At 42.6% G+C, this 21,005-nt stretch overlaps 2 protein-coding genes across 6 annotated transcripts; one reads left to right on the forward strand and one right to left on the reverse strand.

The window, feature by feature from the left end:
• The first annotated feature begins 10,890 nt into the window (after positions 1–10,890).
• Positions 10,891–14,228, forward strand: scg2b (secretogranin II b). Its single transcript, XM_044018319.1, has 2 exons — positions 10,891–11,020; positions 11,546–14,228. Exons 1-2 carry the CDS (start codon positions 10,891–10,893, stop codon positions 13,375–13,377), a joined length of 1,962 nt encoding a protein of 653 aa, XP_043874254.1. The 3' UTR covers positions 13,378–14,228.
• A 175-nt stretch (positions 14,229–14,403) lies between these two features.
• LOC122763722 (AP-1 complex subunit sigma-3-like) lies at positions 14,404–20,849 on the reverse strand. Of its 5 annotated transcripts, none has more exons than XM_044018354.1 (7): positions 20,687–20,848; positions 19,010–19,125; positions 17,871–18,049; positions 17,636–17,744; positions 16,833–16,970; positions 15,305–15,366; positions 14,404–15,141 (listed from the first exon to the last, which is right to left on the reverse strand). In XM_044018354.1, the coding sequence occupies exons 2-6, from the start codon at positions 19,088–19,090 to the stop codon at positions 15,325–15,327; spliced, it is 549 nt and encodes a 182-aa protein (XP_043874289.1). In that variant the 5' UTR covers positions 19,091–19,125; positions 20,687–20,848; the 3' UTR covers positions 14,404–15,141; positions 15,305–15,324. The 5 variants fall into 5 exon arrangements, with proteins under 5 accessions (XP_043874289.1, XP_043874402.1, XP_043874312.1 ...); XM_044018424.1 differs by lacking the exon at positions 14,404–15,141 and adding an exon at positions 16,541–16,579 and having other exon boundaries at positions 15,313–15,366; positions 20,687–20,849; XM_044018467.1 differs by lacking the exon at positions 19,010–19,125 and having other exon boundaries at positions 20,687–20,846.
• Between the last annotated feature and the right edge of the window lie 156 nt (positions 20,850–21,005).

The raw sequence follows: 21,005 nt of genomic DNA on the forward strand, positions 1-21,005 counted from the left end.
GTAGAACATATTCAATTAATCACTGCAGGTTTTCTGATTAGTGTGGCATCATTCTGGCTTCAACATTTATTCATTTAGGTTTATGAAGAGAAGATTAAAGGGTGTTTTGGTCAGTCGTCCTTTTTCCATGTGCCCTGAATGCAAACCTCTCTTTGCTTTTACTAGGGGCATTGTCTTTATCAGAGGGTAAATATCGCTTGTACAGAAGAGTTATTTTAGCATGTAGAAAGCTGACGGTAGTATCATCAAAAGCCTGTTCTGTTTTTATAATAACTTGTGTCTCCTGACGTTTCAGTGAAACGTCCGATTTCTGTGCTGTTTGCTGCTTTTCCTCTGCCTGGCGAGAGGCGACCGGTTGCCTTCTGACACACGTGTGCTATCTAAAGCAGATTTTTAAGAATGTGAAGCACTCCCTGTGTTGTATTGTGATGGTAGCACACATTCCGTGTCCAGCTAAATACTGTACATCCATTTGAGCTCACAGCAAAGCGAAGACACTGAGTCGTGCAAAGATGAATTTCACCCCCTCCTGTTTTTTTTGGGTTTTTTTCTCACTTGCATTGTAAATATGTGGAGAGGGGACGGATTACTGATCAAATCTACCAATAATTGTACAGGGGTGAAGCCTCCTGTTAACATATTTAATAATCTTTGTTACTGACTGGAGATTGGAGTCTCCTATATTTGTTTTTTGTGGTTGAGTGGCCCAGCAAACCGTGCGATCAGAAGTGTCCCCCCCCTATTTATTTGTGATTTGGCCTTGAACATTATGTAATGAATTAATAAAAAAAAGTTTGTGTTGTATCTACGGCTGGTCTTTGTGCGTATACAGTTAACACCTGAGCACAGCCTGCGAGGCGTAACACGTGACTGTTACGAGGAGCGGCTTGATTAGAATCTGCCTGAAAGCAGAGTTTCTATGGCAACGAAGGCCAGTGCGACTGTGTGTATGCGTGTTTGAGCGACGGTGGTTTATGAAGAACTGTGGTGCCAAACAGAACATGCAGTACTGGGAGTCAACCTTCAATCACAGTTGGTAAACAAGGGAATCCATTTCTTTCAGGCAGTCATATTTTCAAGATGTGGATTTTAAACGGAAGCGTGAAATCATTTCTTTGTATTAAAGTGGCGACTCTTTGAAATGTGCACTGAGGACTTCAAACCTAAACTTGCATCAACTTGGGTTTAGAAAAACTGTAAAAATCATCGCAGTTTTCCAGAGACCAGTGGATAAATCTTAATTGCTTATTGTGAACAAAATACTAGTCAAATATATTCATTTTACTAACACTGACTCGATTATTTGACATTTTAAAAGCTGAAACTGAACATTTTTAAGCATTCCTGTGCTTCTGATGACCTGATGAGAGTTTGTTCAGAATGTTTGTTATGTAAATGAAGCTAATAAGCTTATTATGATTAAAATGAACTGAAATGTCACTATTCAAAGTCCTCATCTTTTCTAATTAACAAGAAAAACAAGTTGACAAATAATTGTAAATATCTTATGAAAAATAATTTCCCTGATGAGTGACTGATTAAATAATGAGATGGCGGTTTCATCTCTAATCTGCAGCACTGTTCAATCTGTAATTTGGGGGTAAAGGAAATTATGAAAGCTTTGACGGATTAAAAGGCTGTTGGATTAGCCAATCAAAAGTATAAAAGATAAATAAAAGGAGGCTTTATGTAATGTTTATGTGCCAAAACAAAAATGTTAGTCTTATTACAGAGGAAAAACTGTTTTCACACAATTTGCTTCATTTACATCAACTAAATCCCTCAAGACAGAACCATCTGACAGAATGTGGCTGGTTAAAATTCTGCTCCTACTTTTCATTTAAAACATTTTTTCTTTAATAAACTCATAGAGACGTGTGATCCTCTCCTCTCCTCTCCTCTCCTCCATCATCAAACCCTATGGGACTAGAGAGTGAGTCAGATGCATAATGCTCCCTTCATTGGCTTGACATGTCTTACACACACACAGACACAGAGAGAGAGAGAGACAGAGAGAGAGACAGAGACAGAGAGAGAGAGAGAGAGAGCGCAGAGTGACTGTACCAAAGCAACAAAAACACCAATGTGCAGCAGGAAACAATGAGGGAAATGACGTGTATTTGTGTGTGTGTGTGTGTGTGTGTGTGTATACTCTTTATTTAACCTTTCTCTATCTCTCTCTCCCTCTCTCTGTCTAACTCTGTTTCTCTCTCTCCATCTCTCTCTCCCTCTTGCCTTGCTTATGACTCAGAAGTGCGCAAAAAAAAAAAAAACATGTTTGAGATTTATGTGCACACTCCAGTTTGAGCCAATAAGCCATATTGGAGTTTAACCAAGGATGATGATGAGTGGAGTTGAACCAGTGTTGTCTTATAACTCTACAGAGGTGGTGGGGGATGAAGGATGGAGGGATGGAGGGACGACCCTGCACTGTTGACATGATGATGTGACAGATACACTGAGGAGCAGGTAGAGGGTGGAATAGAGATATGAAGTGTGGCACCATGCAGAGGGCAGCAAATGGGAAAAGTGAGATGATCTTTTCTTCCTTTGTGTTGTCTAATGGCTTCATAAAAGGCTTTTGTTGTCAGCGTCCTGACCTCTCTGAGTGGGCCATCATTACAAGTCCATGTTGTGCTCAAACGCACAGCTTAAATCAAAATCATTTGAAATGTTTGGGTTTTTTTTTTTTAGGGCTGAAATTTGTGTTTACTCCTGTATAAAACGACTGTGTGTCAGTGAAAGACACTGTAAAATGTTCAGAGTCAAACTATGGACTGAACTAACCGATGAACTGAAATGGTGTCTCTGTCTCTGTGGAGTTTTACCAAAAAATTCATTTCGAGGCGCATTTAAGGGAGGCACTGGCAACATTTTCCTTTCCATAAACAGAAAGTTGGTGACTGTGCTGCACTTGCTGTGTTTTTTCCGTACCGTGCCCACTCCTGCTGATTTTACTGTTTTTTTTGAGTGATAATGTGTCAGGCTGACCTCTGGTCTTCCTGCTCGGTGACAGCGGCTGCACCGTGCCAGCCGCTGACCCTGGCTTAACTCAGCCCGGCTCATCACAGTGTGAGTGTGAGGGCCAAAGTGGGAGTGGGAGGAAGACGTGTGAGGTCTTACTAATGAGCTTGAGCAGAGAAGCAAAGGGAGGCAGTGGGAGAGGCAACAGATACGTCTAGGCGATGACTCACCGATGCTGGTATTTATAGCATCAGGGAGGGAGGGAGGGAGGCGTGGGGGTGGAAGAGCGAGGGGCCAAGTGGTTTGGGAGTCGCCCAGGACAGCATCATCACACTGTCGACAGGGAGTGGTAAAGGAAGCGGCTCAGACCACAGCGACGTTGCACGGGAGAAGAAAAGGAGAGAGAGTGAGAGAGGGATGATGGGGGGGAGGGACAAAGCTGAGAAGGAAAACAAGTGAAGTGGAGGAGAAGGGTGGATGACTCGAACTGTAAATAAAGGATGAAGATGAGCTGGTGGGCAGACGTTTTCATGTGAAGGAGCATGTTTAAAAAAAGAAAAATCTCATTAAAAACAATCTGGCTGGGTGTGACACACTGCAGTGACACACACACACACACACACACACACACACACACACACACACACACACACACACACACACACACACACACACACACACACACACACACACACACACACACACACACACACACACACACACACACACACACACACACACACACACACAGCAGCAGCCACATGTGGCCTCATGGTACAAATACCTTTCACATGTGCTGAGCGCTGGGTGAGGCTGCATCTATAGCAATTATTTACAGACTCAATTCATTTTTAACTCACTTAACTCAGGCAAACCAGAGGGGTGTTATTCCTAACATTCAAACTGAGCAATCAGTCATGAAAATAGTCTGCAGTGAATATAGTCATGGATTAATCAGGAGTGAATCACTGCAGCCTTGGCTTCAGGTTCGATGGCAAACACCTCTCCATCACTAACGTACAGACTCACATTAGGAGAAACGTGTACTAAATCCACGGGCCTGGACACTGTACGATCCAAACCAACCAAACAAAAAAAAGAGACAATATTCAGAAGCCATAACATTGTAATTTGACTAATTGTAACGTGACTAATTTGAATGTTGTCACACACACACACACAGAACACTGTGTTTTCATAGAGAGGCATGTTTCCCATTATTCTGCTCTCTCCATTGATAGGATTTCTTCATCAGAAAAAAAAAACACATCCTGCCTCCTCCTCCTCCTCCTCTTCCTCCTCTGGTGGCGTCAGCCCATGCGTCACACTGCATCCTTTACCATAGACACCAGTTAATCTTATGTTCACAGAGTGAAGATGCACGCACGCACACGCACACACACACACACACACAAGCCCTGCCGGGATTCATGAAGAGGAATGAGTCAGAAACATGAAGGTGAACATTTGCAACCATTAATATGAATAAGGTTGTTTTCTGAGCCAAAGAGGGCGACAGTAAGAGAGGTTGGAGGTTGACAGTTGAGAGGGAAGCAGAAAAATGGAGCTGAAGAAAAGACAGTTGAGAGGAGACGGATATAATAGTTGCTGATGCAACAGGAGAAAGAATGGTGACGCGTCGAACCTCTCCACACTCATGTCATGTCAAAGTCAAGAAACGCGAATGAGAAGCCATAGTTCACGTGTTTTTGAAGCGCGGTTGTGTGGATGTCACGTGACTGACTTTTGCTTACATCGCCATGGTGGCAGGAAACACACCAAGACGTCGCTTGAGCAATATATCACAGACGTATATGAGGCAGCTCACAAGAAAATGAGTTTTTTATCGTGTCAGCGTTTTATCCACACGGAAACAACGTTTCGGGAGTCCTGTGATGTCATCATTCCACCTCTTTTGGCGCTTATCATTCTATTCTGGTGTTTGGTCGATCGTTTGGTCTGTTTCGCTTTATAAAAACTTAGATTTTATTTCCTGTCTTTCTTCATGCATCATACTTATTTGAAATAAAGCATTATTTACAAGAGAGGATGTTCACAAGATGCCTTATGCACATGCTCGACGTCTTCTCCAGCGCCTCATACAGGCGTGGCACATGTACTACAGCGCTAGAGTCGTTTTGTGTGGTTTTCATGTTTAAAAAAAACAAAAAAAACAATGGTGAACTTTTAAAAACAACAAAGAGAAAGGTCATTTACATTTCGCTCTATACAAGACCCTTATAATAAAGCGTTATTTCAGACCTGCAGTAATCAGATATCTTCAGTCTTAAGAACATTTAGATGAAACAACAAGAAATTAGAACAAGAATGCGCTGGATTCTGTACCTGACATGAAGTGAAGTGGGATTACACAGGTGGAAACTGTTGCTTGTGGATTCCCAGGAAAGGGTTTTAAGGCAGTGGTCCACTTCTGCTATTCGAGGATCTTGTCTCGGTCTGTTTTGGTATCCGAGGGCTCAGCCAGTGAGGAGACGAGTTGACTTGTACTTATGTTTCCTGGTATAGTCATCTGTGGATTTGAACAGCAGAGATTCCTGCTACTGTACGTGGCAACAGTAGTGGGCGGGGCATCCGTTGACTTCATGGAATTGTTTGACACTCAGGCCAAAGACGTGGGCATTTGTCAAACGCTGATATCAGCTCTTTACCCCCATCATGCAGGTGAAGCTCCTGAAACAGTCGGTGACGGATGAAGACAGACACCTGGAGTGTTTTGCTCGGTATCACAAACGAGTTCCTCAGATAAAAACACTGAAGTCCATAGAGCCGTGTTTCCCAGTCGACCCACAGTCCTGATTTAGATGTTGCCCTGCTCCAACACACCTGATTCAAATGTCTGGCTAATGACCAGGCTTCTGGTGTCTAGTCTGGTCAAGAGGGGGCGATGTAGAGAAAAGAAAATTATAACACAATCGACATTCAGAACGATGTGTCACAAAATTTCAAAGTAAAAGTGTATTTATGATGCAAAGTTAGTGAATACATTTAAAATAATGTCAATAATAATAATATTGACAACTGTAATTAATGTTGAATGTCAATATTCTATCACCTCAAACGCTGTGTTTAAACGGCTATTACATGAAATTAAATGCCGGGCCGCATTTAATCCCTTGGTGGGCCACGTGTGCCCCACAAGCCGCCACTTTGACACCTCTGCCATATAGAGGATTTCAGCATTTTCAGGCTTCACATTTGGCAACAGTGACTTAACCACTCGACAGAGCGTGTGCTGAGCTCTTCCTTTTAATGTGCGTCGCAGTTTTTAGAATGGATTGACTAACTTTTTCAATGATGACCATTAAGTAGAGGTGGAATGGAGCTGTGCAGCTGCTGAGCTGGGTCTCATTAATGCAGAGATATTTAGCCCACTCGACTGCATTCCTGTAGCATTACGTGGACATGTGCCCTTTTCTTTCAGGCTCTGCCAGCAGACTCTCCACCTTCATTCCTTTCATAGTCTCCTTCACGTCTCCTCTCTTAGACAGGGCATGTTTCCTCTCCTCCGTCCTAATGGCTCAGACAGCATATTGTGGCTCTAATCACCTCATCTCCGTTCTTTCGCTGAAACCACCTGCCTCATGAAGACAGGGACCGTGCTTTCACCACAGTAATTGGAGCGAGGGGAGGGCTGAGGCGGATGGAGACAACAGAGGAGTGAAGTAATAAATGAAAGCCTCTAAGAAAATGACCAAAGCTTATGAAATGAAACCAATCAAGGGCAGGAGGACGCAATCAGTGGGAAGTGCATGAAAGACAGCTGTGTCACCACGGAGACGGTTGAAAAGAACATGAGCCATGACAACAGGCGTGCCATCCTCTCCCCTTCTCATGATGGAGTGATGGGAGCTGATGGTGTGAAGAGGTGAGGAGGAGGAGGAGGAGAATACAAACAAGGCAGCGGAGAAGAACAGCCACACGTCATCATCATCCTTTCTCTTTTAACGAGTCAGTGTCACAGCATCATATTTGAATGATGTCTTTCGAGAAAAAAAATAAAATCCAAGGCTCAAATGGAGGTGACAGTGTTCTATATCTGCAGCTCTGGGTTCAGCCGTGGGTCCTTGAGACGATATGGAAGCATGAAAGAATCCTAAGCACACACAGAAGATCACGACTGTGTGTCTGTGTGTGTGTGTGTGGGGGGGGGCATTCATTGTGATGAATGAGAGCCATCGTTGGGTTGATATCATTCTCTTCTCACAGCTTTGATCGACGTGTGGGTAAACAGCAGCAGAGTCCCTGATGATTGCTGTTGGTTTATAGACTGGTGGAGGAGGAGGAGGAGGAGGAGGCGTAATATACTGTATGATGGCAAATGCAGTCAGCAAGGAGATGCCAAAAATGATTGTTTTTGTTTTTGCACTGGAAAAACTGCAGTTATACTTGGCAAAAACAATTAAATAACTGTATTTTGACTTTATCTGGGGAGTGAATATGCAACAACAAGTAAAAACAAACAAAAGACTGTACTGATAGATAGATAGATAGATAGATAGATAGATAGATAGATAGATAGATAGATAGATAGATAGATAGATAGATAGATAGATAGATAGATAGAGATACAGATACGATGCACACAGCCAGTCTGTGAAAAACCTGCAGGGATTTGATTTGGAAAACCTCTGATCCATCACTCACGATCGTCATGTAGTGCTCAAGGGGGCGTCTATAAATGACACAGACACACAACAAAGAGACATGCACACACGCTAATTCACAAGACTGTGAATATGTTTGTGTGTATTTTCAGTCGCTCCCACGTGGCCATGTCATGGCTGTGTGTTTCTGTTCTGTTGTTGTTGTTGTTGTTGTTGTTGTTGTGCACATAGACTGTACGCAGTCTTCTGGACGTCGTCCTCAATTGCAAAACAGACTCTCATTTTAAAGCCTCGACATTTGCTCTCCGTCATCTATCGTCCTCTAAAAGGGAACATAAGTCAGAAACCTGAAATCATCTTCTATTGGACAAGACCTGACTTCCATTCAGATGTTTTGCGACCAGCATAGTCACCCCCCGATGACTCACCATGCCAACCTGAAGACTATGTCCACTTTTTATTTACAGTCAGTGCACACTCACTCACTCACTCACTCACTCACAACCTCAGTGAGTGTTATGCTCCTTTACATGGACTTCACCCAGAGATTGATCGAATCATATGCCTCAGTTCTCATACAACACGTCCACTCCTCTCGTGTCCTCACAAGCGTGACACTGCATCAGTCAGCATCGCGATGATTGAATGAGCTGAAAGACATTTGCATTCATCCTCACATCGTCTCCGCGCACTGATATGTACTTTCATTACAAGTGATAATGAGCAGATTCTATTACCCGTTTCTTAATGCGTGCAGGGGAATGTAACCTTTAAATGATTGATACTACAGTGCGCCAGTGGTCATGATCCCTGGAGTTGCTGCTGCTTTTCCTCAGGGCGGGGCTGTTTCTGAATGGACTGCTGTGATGTCAGAGGAGTGATGCTGCGGGATTATACAACACAGACCGCGCCATGTCTCGCTCATCTATATATCAGGGGGGGTTTTGTTCTGTTTCCTGTGCAGGAACTGAGGCGAGCCCATGCATCAGCATCAGCATCAGCATCCAGATGTGTTAGACGGATGTTTCTTTTACTGTCAGGAGCTTGTCTGCAGCTTTTTCAGGCCACGGCGAGCAGGAAGCTGGCAGCGCACACCCACCACTGTCAGCGTCTTCTCTGTGATGATGACATACTCTGTGCTTTTAAACAGTTTAATGGAAGTGAAAGGATCACAACGTGGACTAAATAAGGATCATGTTGGATGCAATTTGGCGAGCAATGAAAATGTGGGGCAGGCCAGAGCAGGGCTGAAATGGAAGAGCACTTAGGTGTATATGGGATGTCAGAGGGCATTGAGTGGAATACTTAAATCATTTTAGATGGCATGAAAGAGAGTTGAGAGGATGCCAGAGCATCAATAAGGGTAACGTCACGCTAATCTGGGCCCCGACAGAGAACCTGACCGGGGAAAGCATGACATGCAAGAAGGCCTGCTGGAATTTACAATATTTAATTCATGTATTTAATACTTTTTAAGCATTGAAAATAGACTGGTTAGGGGAGGGGGTACATTAAAAAACAAATGATAGTTTTTCATCAGTTTCCTCAAAAATAAATGACGCATAGACATGAATGAAAAAATGAATATTTTATGGACCATTCTCTGTAAGTCCATCATGCATGTACCACTCCAAGTGACTTAAATCACTTTTCTTCACCATTCTGATGCTCACTTTGAACCTCGGCGTAATGCCTTGACTTACTGGCTGATTAGATATTTAAAGCTGCAGTGTGTAACTTTGAGGGAGTGATTGTGTGTATGCAGTGGCAGCACACAGTGGGTGGGATTTTTTGAGCTACAGTAATTCTGAAAGCTTTTTTTATTGATACTTCTTCATGTTTTCATGTGTCATTCTCTATCCTCTATATTTTGCAATTGACTTGCTTTACCAGCACATTGTTGCTGCTGCCTCTGTCTGTCTCAGTGCAGCATAAGAACGTTGCTGAGAGACACGGGGTCTATGGGAAGTAAAAACTAAGCTCTCCGGGTTGGTGCACACTGCTATGAAGGTAATGGGGAAGACAAAGTACCTCAGACAATCTACGAGTAGTCTGTTCTTACGCAGGCTAGAGTAGGAGCTTTTACTGTCTGGCAGATGTTACAGTGTCTACAGCTCTTATGCATTCATTCATTCATTCATTCATTCATCCTCCACATGACGGTCACTCCCAGCTGACACAGGGACAAAAAGCGGGGGTACAACCTGGACAGGTCACCAGTCCATCGCTGGACCAACACACGGAGACAATTAGCTCAACTCCAGTCAATTTAGAGAGTTCAATTAAAACCTCGGCAAGACACTCTCATGTGGATCGGATCGCAAACTCAGGTCTTTTATAAATAAAAACAAGTGCGGGACTCTATGTTGCCGTGTGGCCCAACTTGTGGATCAATGGTTTTAAAATAAAAGGCATTGATCGATGCATTAAAGTTACATACTACAGCTTTAACAAGCTTAAGGGGCCAGTCAGTGCTAAGTTTAAATGATGGCTGAACGTGGTGTATGAATGTTTGTCCTTAGTGAGAGTTTGTTTTTAACAACAACAGCTCAATATATATGTGGATAGCTGCATTTTTTTTAATAACCCAACGAAAGTGGAAGGCTTTTGTTGTCACCACAAACTTTGCCACCAGCCGCCTGTGACCTTTAAGCTGCAGGCTGAGGCCTCTTCATCTTGTGGACCTGCAGAATGTTGGGGCTTTGGCCCCTAGCCGACAGGAGGGTGTCTATCACCGTCACTGTCAGCGCCCAGAGAGAGAGAAGGAGAGAAAGAGAGAGAGAGAGAGAGAGAGAAGTGAAATGCGACAGCAACTCCGCGGTGGTTTCAGCCTGTGAGTCATCGCTGGAGTGTTTAACTCTTTGTGTGCCATGGCGACGATTGGTGACGACAGAAGTGATGAATTAAACCTTCTGATTAACAATTAGAAGGTGGAAATTGCTTTTTTTTTGTGAACGAGCACTGGTGCATTAATAAAATCATTTTTTATTGAGACTAACCTCATTATTGATACGGTTTATTTGCATATTCACCTCCAGCAATAATAATAATGATGATACTGATAATAGAGTGTACAGGGCACGGTGAAGAGTTTAAATGAGCATTAAAATAAACACATGACTGTTCGTTTGTGAGACACAGGATCAAACATCTCTGCAGTCAACAGCTTCTAGAAAGCAGCGCTGCAACAGTCGGCACAGAGAGCTATTTTTAATACAGCCAGCTCTTTAGTATGGCATATCATAAACCTGAATCATTTATATGGATTTTTTTTAGGCCCGGCTATTGCGTTTGTTGTGTGATGACGCGTTGGTCAGGTGTTCCCTCATATAACGAGGGGAGCTGTCCAAGTGCTGAAAACAGAAGCGAACAGCACCGCTCAGGAGGAGATGCCATACACCCTCACCACTGTCTGACTTTTATTTCCAAAGGTAAGACACTCATTTTACTGTACGGGTTTAAATATTTCCCATTTAAATAAACAATAATTTTCAGTCGATTGGTTGTGTTTCCTTTTTTCTACATATCTCGACACTTTCTGTTGCGGTGTGGGTGTTTAGTATGAAATGCGACGTCAGCACTTACAACGTGTTGTTGCTGCTGCTTTAGTGAAATAACATAAAAAGGGAAAATGCTATATTTTCATCTATTTTTTTATAAAGATGGATTATGTTGTTGAGAGGAAATCGGATGCTGAGGTTGCCCATAACAACGCGGGGAGTGACTCATCCAGTGATGTGAATGTATCTCCTCACGCACAGCATCATATCATTCAGTTTGCAGTGCGTAAGAACCTGATAAACCACGCATCAAAACAGATTCACCCACGCGTTTGTTTTCGTGTAAGGTTTCGATCAAAAATAATATTTCCTTGATTAAAATTAAATCGTGGTTTTGGACTTAATTTGTTTGTTCATTTGCTTTGCTTATATGTTGTGCCCTTTTCTGATTCGCAGGTAATAAATCGCCTATAATGCTGCATTTCCATCACAAGTTGCCCACCGGCGGAGCCGTGATCTTGCTCTCCTTCCTCCTCCATGGATGCGCCGTGCAGGCTGCATCTCTCCCACGCCACTACAGGCTCCGAGGCGGGGAAAGTGAGGCTCAGCCGGCAGCTTATCCACCGAGCTCCGACATGATCAAAGCCCTGGAGTACATTGAGAACCTGAAACAGCGGAACGGGGGGCGACCCGAACCCGTGGATTACGATGAGGTGGATAAATTCAAGGTCCTGCTTCAGCTCGCTTCGCAGCAGGACGAGGTTCCCGGAGATCGGCAGCCCGCTCCCGGCGTGCAGAGGCAGGACATTACCGCTGAGCAGCTCATGAAAGCCCTGCTCAAGTCTCTGCAGGATCAGGCTGGGAGAGACGCGAAACTCACCCCCGCGTCAGCGCCCAGGAACGACCGCCGCACGCACAGGCACCGCACCAAAGACACCGGAACCCCCGAGAGCGCACCGATGGACTACGATAACTTCCCTAGACCCCACAAGAAGTATCCACTGATGTTTGAAGACGAGGAGAACACAGACGCGTCAAAGCGCGCCACGGAGGACCTGGACGAGCAGTACACCCCTCAGAGTCTCGCCAACCTGCGCTCCATCTTCGAGGAGCTGGGGAAAATGCCCACGGTCGGTGGTCAGAAGAGAGACGTTTTCGGGGACGAAGACGAGGACGATGAGGAGGAGGAGGGCGGGTTAAACCTGAGAAGCCAGGCCTACGAAGATGTGGCCGGAGGAGATGAATGGGTCCCTGTGGAGGAGAGGGAGGAGACGGAGGAGATGGTCAACGGCAGCCACGAAGAAATGGACAGGGCGCTCGGTGACCTGGAAGAAGCGGAGAGGGTGGAGATGCAACGCCGTGCCAGTCAGAACCAGGAAGAGGCAGATGATGACACTAAACTCGTAGATTACTACCTGTTAAAGGTCCTGGAGATGAGCGACCAAACACAGAAGAGGGACAAGACCGGGGAGCAGAGGAAAAGACTGATCCGCCCCTCCATCGTGGATCCACGGACAGTGAAAGAGTTGCTGGAGCTCTCCTTAAAGCTCCACGTCCCTCCACAGGACCTCATCGACATGCTGCTCACAGAAGAGCTCAGGAAGCTCCACCGTGATCCCCAAACCCCAGCGCGCTACACCACGGGCCAAACCCCAAAGATCAGGTACTTCAGCCGCAGGCTGCCCGTGAAGAGCAAGCCCCCCCCAGAGGACATGGACAGGGAGGACTTTTTAGACATCATCGGAGTGGAGACGATCAGTAACGAGTATCCCGTGGTGCAGAGACCCATGAAGACCCCTCAATCCTCAGACAGAATCCCAGTCGCGTCCAACCCTGCTGCAAATTCAGGTCCAGTTAAAATCCCTCCTCCCTCCGGACGCAGGGAGAACCTCTTTCTGTCCGAGCTCAACAAAATGCCCCTGAAACGTCAGAGTCAGACCGACGGTGCTGCTGATGAAGGAGATGATGATGACGGGGACGTGGAAGACGAGGTGACGACCTACCTGGCTGCCAAAATCCTCACAGAATACCCAAACAACATCGCCAAGAGGGACACCCAGGCGCAGCAGTTTCCCTACGAGCTGTACGAGCGCGCCATGAAGGACTACCTGGGCCAGGCGGACACTGCCAAGAGGCCAATGGCCAAGAGGGAAACGGAGGTGGCCATGGAGGAGAAGGAGAAGCCCACGGAGATGCAAGGGAAAGAGGAGATAACGGCCAAGACCTCCGCTCCACAGACCATGAATGACGACGAGGCGCGCCGTGAAATGACAGTGGCGGGGATGTAGCCTCAACCCCTGCAAAACGCACGAAATTATGAATTTAGTATTTATACTGTCGCAAAAATAAAGTGTGGTGGACGTGATCTAGTTTACAAACTTCTATAACTATAGCTGGTATAATGTCACCCTAAAGAAAATGAACTATCTAGCAACCGTACAGGTTCTTTTTTTGAAAAATACTAGTCCCTACTTGCTGCAAGAACATTTTAGAAATATTATATTGATATCACGGGTCCTTAAAGGTGCATTCCGTGCACAAAATCATCTTCGAGAAAAAAAAAACAAAAAACCATTAATTGGTTGTTATAATGTTGTTATTAACAATTATTACACTAGTATGCGATGCGAAGGACAGAGTTGAAGTTTTGTGATGTTAAAAGTTTGTTATCATTAATGGTGTTTGTAAGCAGGTCTATATTTTCAACTGTAATCAGCTGCGTAATGGTTAAAAATGCTTATTTTTCATGTCAAACTATTCAAATACATATGTCAATAATATATACATGTAAAATATTAAGTATAATGCTGACTGGGCCTTAAAAACACAAGCATACAGTATATTGACATAGTAATATTTTAAAGACTTTTTGTTCGGACAGTGTGCTGGGCTGAGAACGAGTGTTGTTGTGACTCGTTGTATATTCAGGGTTAGTGGATTTAATGTTACTATTATGGATAATTATTTCAAAGTCTAAATATCAAAAGACCGTCGCCTGCCTTCCAACCCTTTCATACTGCGAAGCTCTGTATTGTTGGCCTACCAGTGGTTGTGCTATTGTATGCTCATTTTTAAACCATTTTGTACATGTTCAATGATGTGTGATGAATCACAGCTGAATAAAGCATCAGCGATATTATTTTTCTCCTTGCAGAGTTATGTTGCATTCTTAAAACAAACTGTTTGAGTGGTTTTATCAAAAGGAAGCAGAGGGAATTGTTTTGGTGAATAAAACGATGTAAAATCTTCACAGAATCAATACATCACCGTAAGAGAATGCCTTTCACACTGAATGAAATGACAACTCAACAGACTGTTTATCAAAACACATTTAATCATAAACTACAACATCATACATTTCATATTATATAAAAGAGTGATATTCTCACACACACACACACACACTCAAGATGAAATATCGCACACATTAGCAAAACGTTTTAAACGGATTAAACAATGTGGAAATCTAAATTTATCTCTTTCACAATTTGGTACTTATAAAATTAAGCCGTTGTAACTCCACAGAAACCTGTTCTTTTTTCTTTTCTTTTTTTTTTAGATGAAATCATTATTAAATATAAAGTGTAAACAGCATTGGAGGTGCACTATTTTTACAAACCACATCGTGTTTTCATCTATGTCCAACATATTAACGTGTGATCTAAGTATAAGAAAGAGTAACAAATCTGTCAATCTAAAATCGATTTCCTTTTCCCCAACCCTGTATCACTACTTCATTCATTTTTTTTTTTTAAATAATGACAGCTCCTATAAAAAAACAACTCAACAGCTCCTTCACTTGAATGACCGAGTACAAACAAACAAAATACTCACTCCCAGATAAAGTTTAAGTTGCAACAATATTCAAGGCAGAAGATGAGCAGACATTCAATACAGTGTTTTAATCTTTTAAAAAAATATTCAGTAGAATCAAAGTCAATCCCATTTCTTTGACTCAAACAGTACAGTACATTTTGGTCCCCGTATTTGTCCCGTTTATGTCCCTTCTCCATGGGTTAAAATGCAGGTTTGCTCATATACTCCTCCATAGTCTGGAAGAAGGCACAAACAGACAGAAATCAGGTCCTTAGCATCTTTTTTTTTTTTAAAAAAGCATCATGATACGACATATATTCACACATCGACCATCACCTGTTATAAAGTGCCGAGCAAACTGACACACTATGGGAAACTAACACAAGCACAGCGTCTAACCTTTCTGTCCATATTCAAGGTCATCCAAACAGCTCCACCTCATACCACTCACTGTTGTCATCCTGAAGCGATAACAGTCAAAATGAATGGAAGGCTGTACTGCACATAATCCAACTCGAAATTTTAAAGTGTTAGTCATCAGCGCTACTCAGAAGCACAGAGCAACACACCCAGTTAAACTACTGTACCACACAGAACCACTGATCTACAGATAGACAGGGAAGAATCAGTCAAAAATTAAAAGCCTTCCACATTCCAGGGAGATCTGTCTCTCACTCAAAATTACACTGGCTGAGAGAGAGAGAGAGAGAGAGAGTGAAATAGAGATTCACACACACAGAGGGTAACAGAAACAGCAGCACAAACACTAATCCATTAAAATAAAGGAGCAACAGCTAAAAAGCCTATTAGCTATGGGACAGACAAACACACACCAGGGACTCAGCAGCACTACTGTTAATTGAACCTATTATGACACTGACTACTTGCGACACTTGCAAGTTCACTTCCACACAAATACACTGGAACAAGTTCCCTTAGACCTGGAGCTTGATACAGAATTTATGATTGGTGTTGTCGTTTAGCATAATGTCCGGCTCTCTGAGTGCCCCGTAACCAAGGTTTGAAAAGCATGTGATCACACCTAAACTATGTTTCCAAAGGGCTGGGCGATAAAAAAGTAAACACATCTCTAAACGGGATTGCAATTAGAATTTAGGTTGATAACAATTACAAGCTTTGGACATATTTACGCGATAGCACACGTCAAGAAATATGCGCAACAACTGCCAGTTAAGCTCGCATACGCAGGATACGCCCACTTCCTGTTGTGAACATAGTTTTTCTGAGTTGCTACGGAAGAAGTCGTAGTTGGAAAAGAGAAATGAAGGAACAAAAAAAAAGAGGGGATTTTGAACATGATTGTAAAACTTGTGTTATTCTCCCTTGATTTTAAAAAAATGCACAGCGTCAAATGTGAGGAAATGGTGAGGAGGAGAAGATGAAACTGGTCTGCAAAATTTGTTGTTGGTTGAAGCCAACCAGGACAGGAAACAACAAATCTTTTCCATCACCTGAAATGGTATATCCCGTGACCACAATGAGACAATGAAAATGTCTCAAACACACACCCTGCAAGTTTGTTCCAAAGTAGTGGTTCATCCAACTAGCATTAGTAGCGCTGTAGCATGGCTGCTAGTATTAGAAGCATCAGGTTTTATACGTTAATGTAGTTACCATCAGTTTTAGTCAGGCTTCAGGGGATGCTCTTTCGAACTGGCAGCACCAGCAAAAACATTATATCATAAATTAATATGGATCAAGATGAGAAAACATACTGTATTGTGATCACATTTTTGCCATATCGCCCAGCCCTAATTTCCAATTAGTCATTGTTTTTTAATCATACCGAGCCATGCAACAGATGTTCCATATTCACACCATAGATCCAAGCCACTCTTTGTGCTGTGTATCACGTGTTTGTGTGTGTGTGTGTGTGTGTGTGTGTGTGTGTGGCACAGTAACTCACCTCCTGTAACATGTCTGAGGATTCAATACAGCGATTCACAATCTGTTTGGAGGTTTCTTGTATCTCCCCCCCCATTAGAAACTCATCCAGGATAAAATAGGCCTTCTCAAAGTTAAAGATTATGTCCAGCTCACACACCTGAGAGGAAGTATGACGGTGAATAGGTTGGTTATTCTTGCGATACACGATGGTGCCAATGCAGAACTTACTAACGTGTACATTGTCAGAGTTGAAATTGCTGTTTATAAAAATGATTTTGAAACTTTTACAGGGTTTAGTGATAAGCGTATTATTTAATTTAATTTAAAGCTGCAGTGCATAACCTTTGGGGATTTTCGTTGCTGTTGATGTTATTCCTCTGCGCCTGTTTGGTAGTCACAAACAGAAACGATGTAACATTATTTGTATGCTGTGTCCTTCATCTGCTCTTTCAAGCAAAACTACCAGACCTGACTGAGGGAGTGCTTCTGTGTATACAATGGCAGTACAGGGGCAGGAATTGGGGGTTAATGCCATCAAAATGCAGAACAACTGTGATGATTCTTTGTGTCTTTCTGTTGCCTGCATCTGTTTCAACATAACACAAATCTCTTCCTATGTGTGGAGCGTGAATTTTGCAGGGTGTCACGATATCTAAGCACAGCTATACCAAGAAACGGAGTCATGTGGAGCGTATAGGCTGAAGTTAGCATAATGTGAACAAGGGTTTGTTACGCACTACAGTTTTAAGTTAACAGTACATTTCAACATTAGACTACTACACACTAGGATTGTATAATCAAAGAAGAAACACAGTAAAATACATTGCCAAAGTATTTGTCCAGCAGCTCCACATAGCGATGAATCACCTCCAGGGCGAGCAGCTCATTCTCCTGGCTCTCAATGGCCAAGCAGAAATACAGGCTTGCATATCTGAGGGAATGGGTGACAAGAGGTTATGACGGGGATTAATGATAAACAGTGTATGTACACTGTAACTAAGAGATAGGGGGTCTGGTTTCCGCAGAGAGTCGTTTAAACAGGTTAAATAGCACCCACCTCTTGTAAATAATCTTAAGGTCTTTCCAGTCCAGGAAGTTAGAGGAGCGGGGTTGCCGTGCCAACACCATGTTGGTCATGTCCCTAATGATCTTCTTCTTCTCCCGCTCTGAAATGGGTGTGAACCACTTCTGCAGACGCAGCTTTCCCTGACGACTGAAAAGCAGCAGGAAGCGCATCTAACAATGCAGACACACCACAGGATCAGAGGGGCATTTGCGATGCACACATGGACAATAGAATCAAAGCATGAATTAATAAACATGACCACACTGCACTCAGCAACACACAAGCAAACACCAAGGGTCAAACAAGTGATTTGCTGTTGTCATGGTTCATTAAATAGTAACTCCACTGACCAAACCAAGGTGAAAGAAAGTCTTGACAGGCAGAAATGCAAAGGTCGACTAATGACAGGGGAAGAGGTAGTTTAAAGTTTCCTTTCCCATTTTCAAGAGAGCTACGGAGTTGGGTTTCGGATGTCTGGAGAGACTGTGCTTGCTACCGTTGGAAATAGATTTGGCAACACATTGAGACCAATGTGAATTTTGTTTTTACCCCCATGTCCATGAAAAGCACACTGTTTCCATTAGGCTTTCCTGTCATTGTTCTTGTAAGAGTGGCTCATAAGGGTCTAAAGGCAGAAGATGATTGTTGGAGAGAAAGTTGTCCTTTTGTTTCTTTTAGTCCTCCTTCTGTTTACTTAAAAACGAACTTGCCTTGCATATCTGTGCACAGCAAGACAGTTGGTCAAGCACCTATTTCAGTGTATTGTTCATTTCTAAAAATCATATATTAAAACAAAACTAGAATACAAAATATCCTTATCTACAGAAATAAGTATAATTATGACATTAACCACTTTGTGTTAATGCCGCTGTAGCTATAATACACTGGCTCCCTCATTTTTACTTCCCAGAGTAGAACAGCGGCACTACAATAGCTGTATGTTGCTGAGTGGTGCAGGAACATTACAACATAGACAACTGCCTATTAACGGGAACAATTCTGTGAGAATTCCCTTATAGTCCCTCACGTATATATACTGTATGCACTGGAGTCTGCAATGAGACCATGTATGGAAAAAAAGGAAACCTTTGCCACTACAGCTTTGAATTAGGGTTACAAATTTCATTCACCTTCCTCAGATGGTAGTTGAACTGGTAAATGCACAATAGTTGATGAATCAATAGAAGCAGGGTCTTTGACTTCTTCTGCATATTACATTAGTAGTTTGGTTGATGTTTGCCCTCTGCTGGTATAAAATTACAGAGCATGTGATGTCTGGAGTAACAGCATGCAAATGCAAGGAAACAGACACTGTCAGTTAATTAATGAAGACATTTTTAATCAGTTAAATTTGTATTCGCAATTAACTGGCTAATGAGTTGGACACATAGGAGGCAGTAATGCAACATTAAGAACGCCACAAAACATGGATAAGAACAAAAGTAGATGTTGTATTTATATAATACAACATCTCATATTTTTCAGCTTCTTAAATGTGTTTTTGGTTTCTTTGCTATTATATAACAAAGACATCATTCATTTGTTTTGTGGACAATCATTTACTTTTGAGAACATCATCCACCAAACATCTGATCTATTTTTTAAAAAAGGGAAAACAAATGTTAGTTGCGGCCCTAGTGGTATAACCAATGGAGTGTACAATGAGAAAAAGATGCAGGAAATAAGATAAATGAGACCAAGTTTGTTTGACATAGGGACCGGTCTGTTTCGCCCAGGGGCCCCAAAGGCCCTTGAACCACCCCTGCTTACAGGAAATATCAACTGATAGCAACAAAGTGAGAATAAACTGTTTTGAATGTGTGGACGTTGGACAGGAAGAAAAAGACAAACCGAGTTAAATATCTAATGATAAATGAATAACAAACAAAAGGAGCAAAATTACTATCAACAAAAAAAGGAGACAACATGACAGATAATAGTGTAAGTTACAAACAACAGAGGATTAATACACATGTGGAAAAAGTCTACATATGCAAGTTTTACCTCGAGATAGCATAGGTATTGGGTATTATAGGTATTAATAGATTGATAGGTATTGTAAGTATCCAAAATATTTTTTTTAGTTGTGTGTTCACATAATCAATAATCAGAGTATATAGTGTTGAATACTATGACCTGCTACTTTACTGCTGCTTTTACTGCAGTATAACATTCTTCAATATCAATATAACAAAGGTTCACTGTGCAGACATACTTTGAAACACAACACTACATACAACAAGTGGTGTCTTCAACTTTCACCCAGGAGAATAACTCAGCCTTTAATTATGTGGCATTTTCTCGTGGTAATTACTGAAACGGACTCTATCTCACAAAACAGTTACTGTTATTTGTCCTCATTAGATGAAAGAGCGTGCCTGACCCTCTGCTGCAGTCATAATTCAAATTTGCATTTACATGACACGAAATGTCACATGTCATTCTAGAAAAACCATCTCCCTACAGAACATCCTGCGTGCTAGTCAGACTTTTAGGCAAATTGTGGAAACAGCCAGCAGGGCTACACTCGACGGAAAGTGACGAAACCTGTTTAACCAAGGTCGTCGCCTCAGGAAATGTACACGTTAACTCCAGTCTCTCTGTAAAAGTAGCTCATGACAATAGAAACTCCCAATAGAAACTTAATACAGCTGTCGTGGCTGATATTACAACAAACAAACGGGTCATGAATTTACAGGAAGCGGCGCAGAGGTGCAGTTTCGTACCTTTCCTTTAGCTACCTGTCAGGCAGAACAGGTGAACACAGTGACGCGCTACACACGAGAAAATAAACAAAAGTATCTTACCATTTTCACGGCGCACCAAGACAGAGCTATCAACACTAGCAAATGCTGTTTAAAAAAAACTAATAAAACTTTGACTTTAACCCCCAAATAAGGGTCAACTCTTCGGTTTCAACACATATCGAAGCGTCGTCCACACTGGCTAGTAACTGAGTTGTTAACTCCGCCCCTCTGGCCGAGAGGAGCGGTGCCTGCTGGACGCGTCACCAAACATCACAACCATCTGGATTGGTTATTGTGTGAAAACACTTATGACAGCAGGGGAGCACTCACCCATCCCAACAGTTAACCATCTAGCACGTGCTTTGTGCTGAGTGCATTT

This window comes from Solea senegalensis, linkage group LG1, assembly GCF_019176455.1.
Source record: "Solea senegalensis isolate Sse05_10M linkage group LG1, IFAPA_SoseM_1, whole genome shotgun sequence".
In the NCBI taxonomy this organism is placed as follows: domain Eukaryota; kingdom Metazoa; phylum Chordata; class Actinopteri; order Pleuronectiformes; family Soleidae; genus Solea; species Solea senegalensis.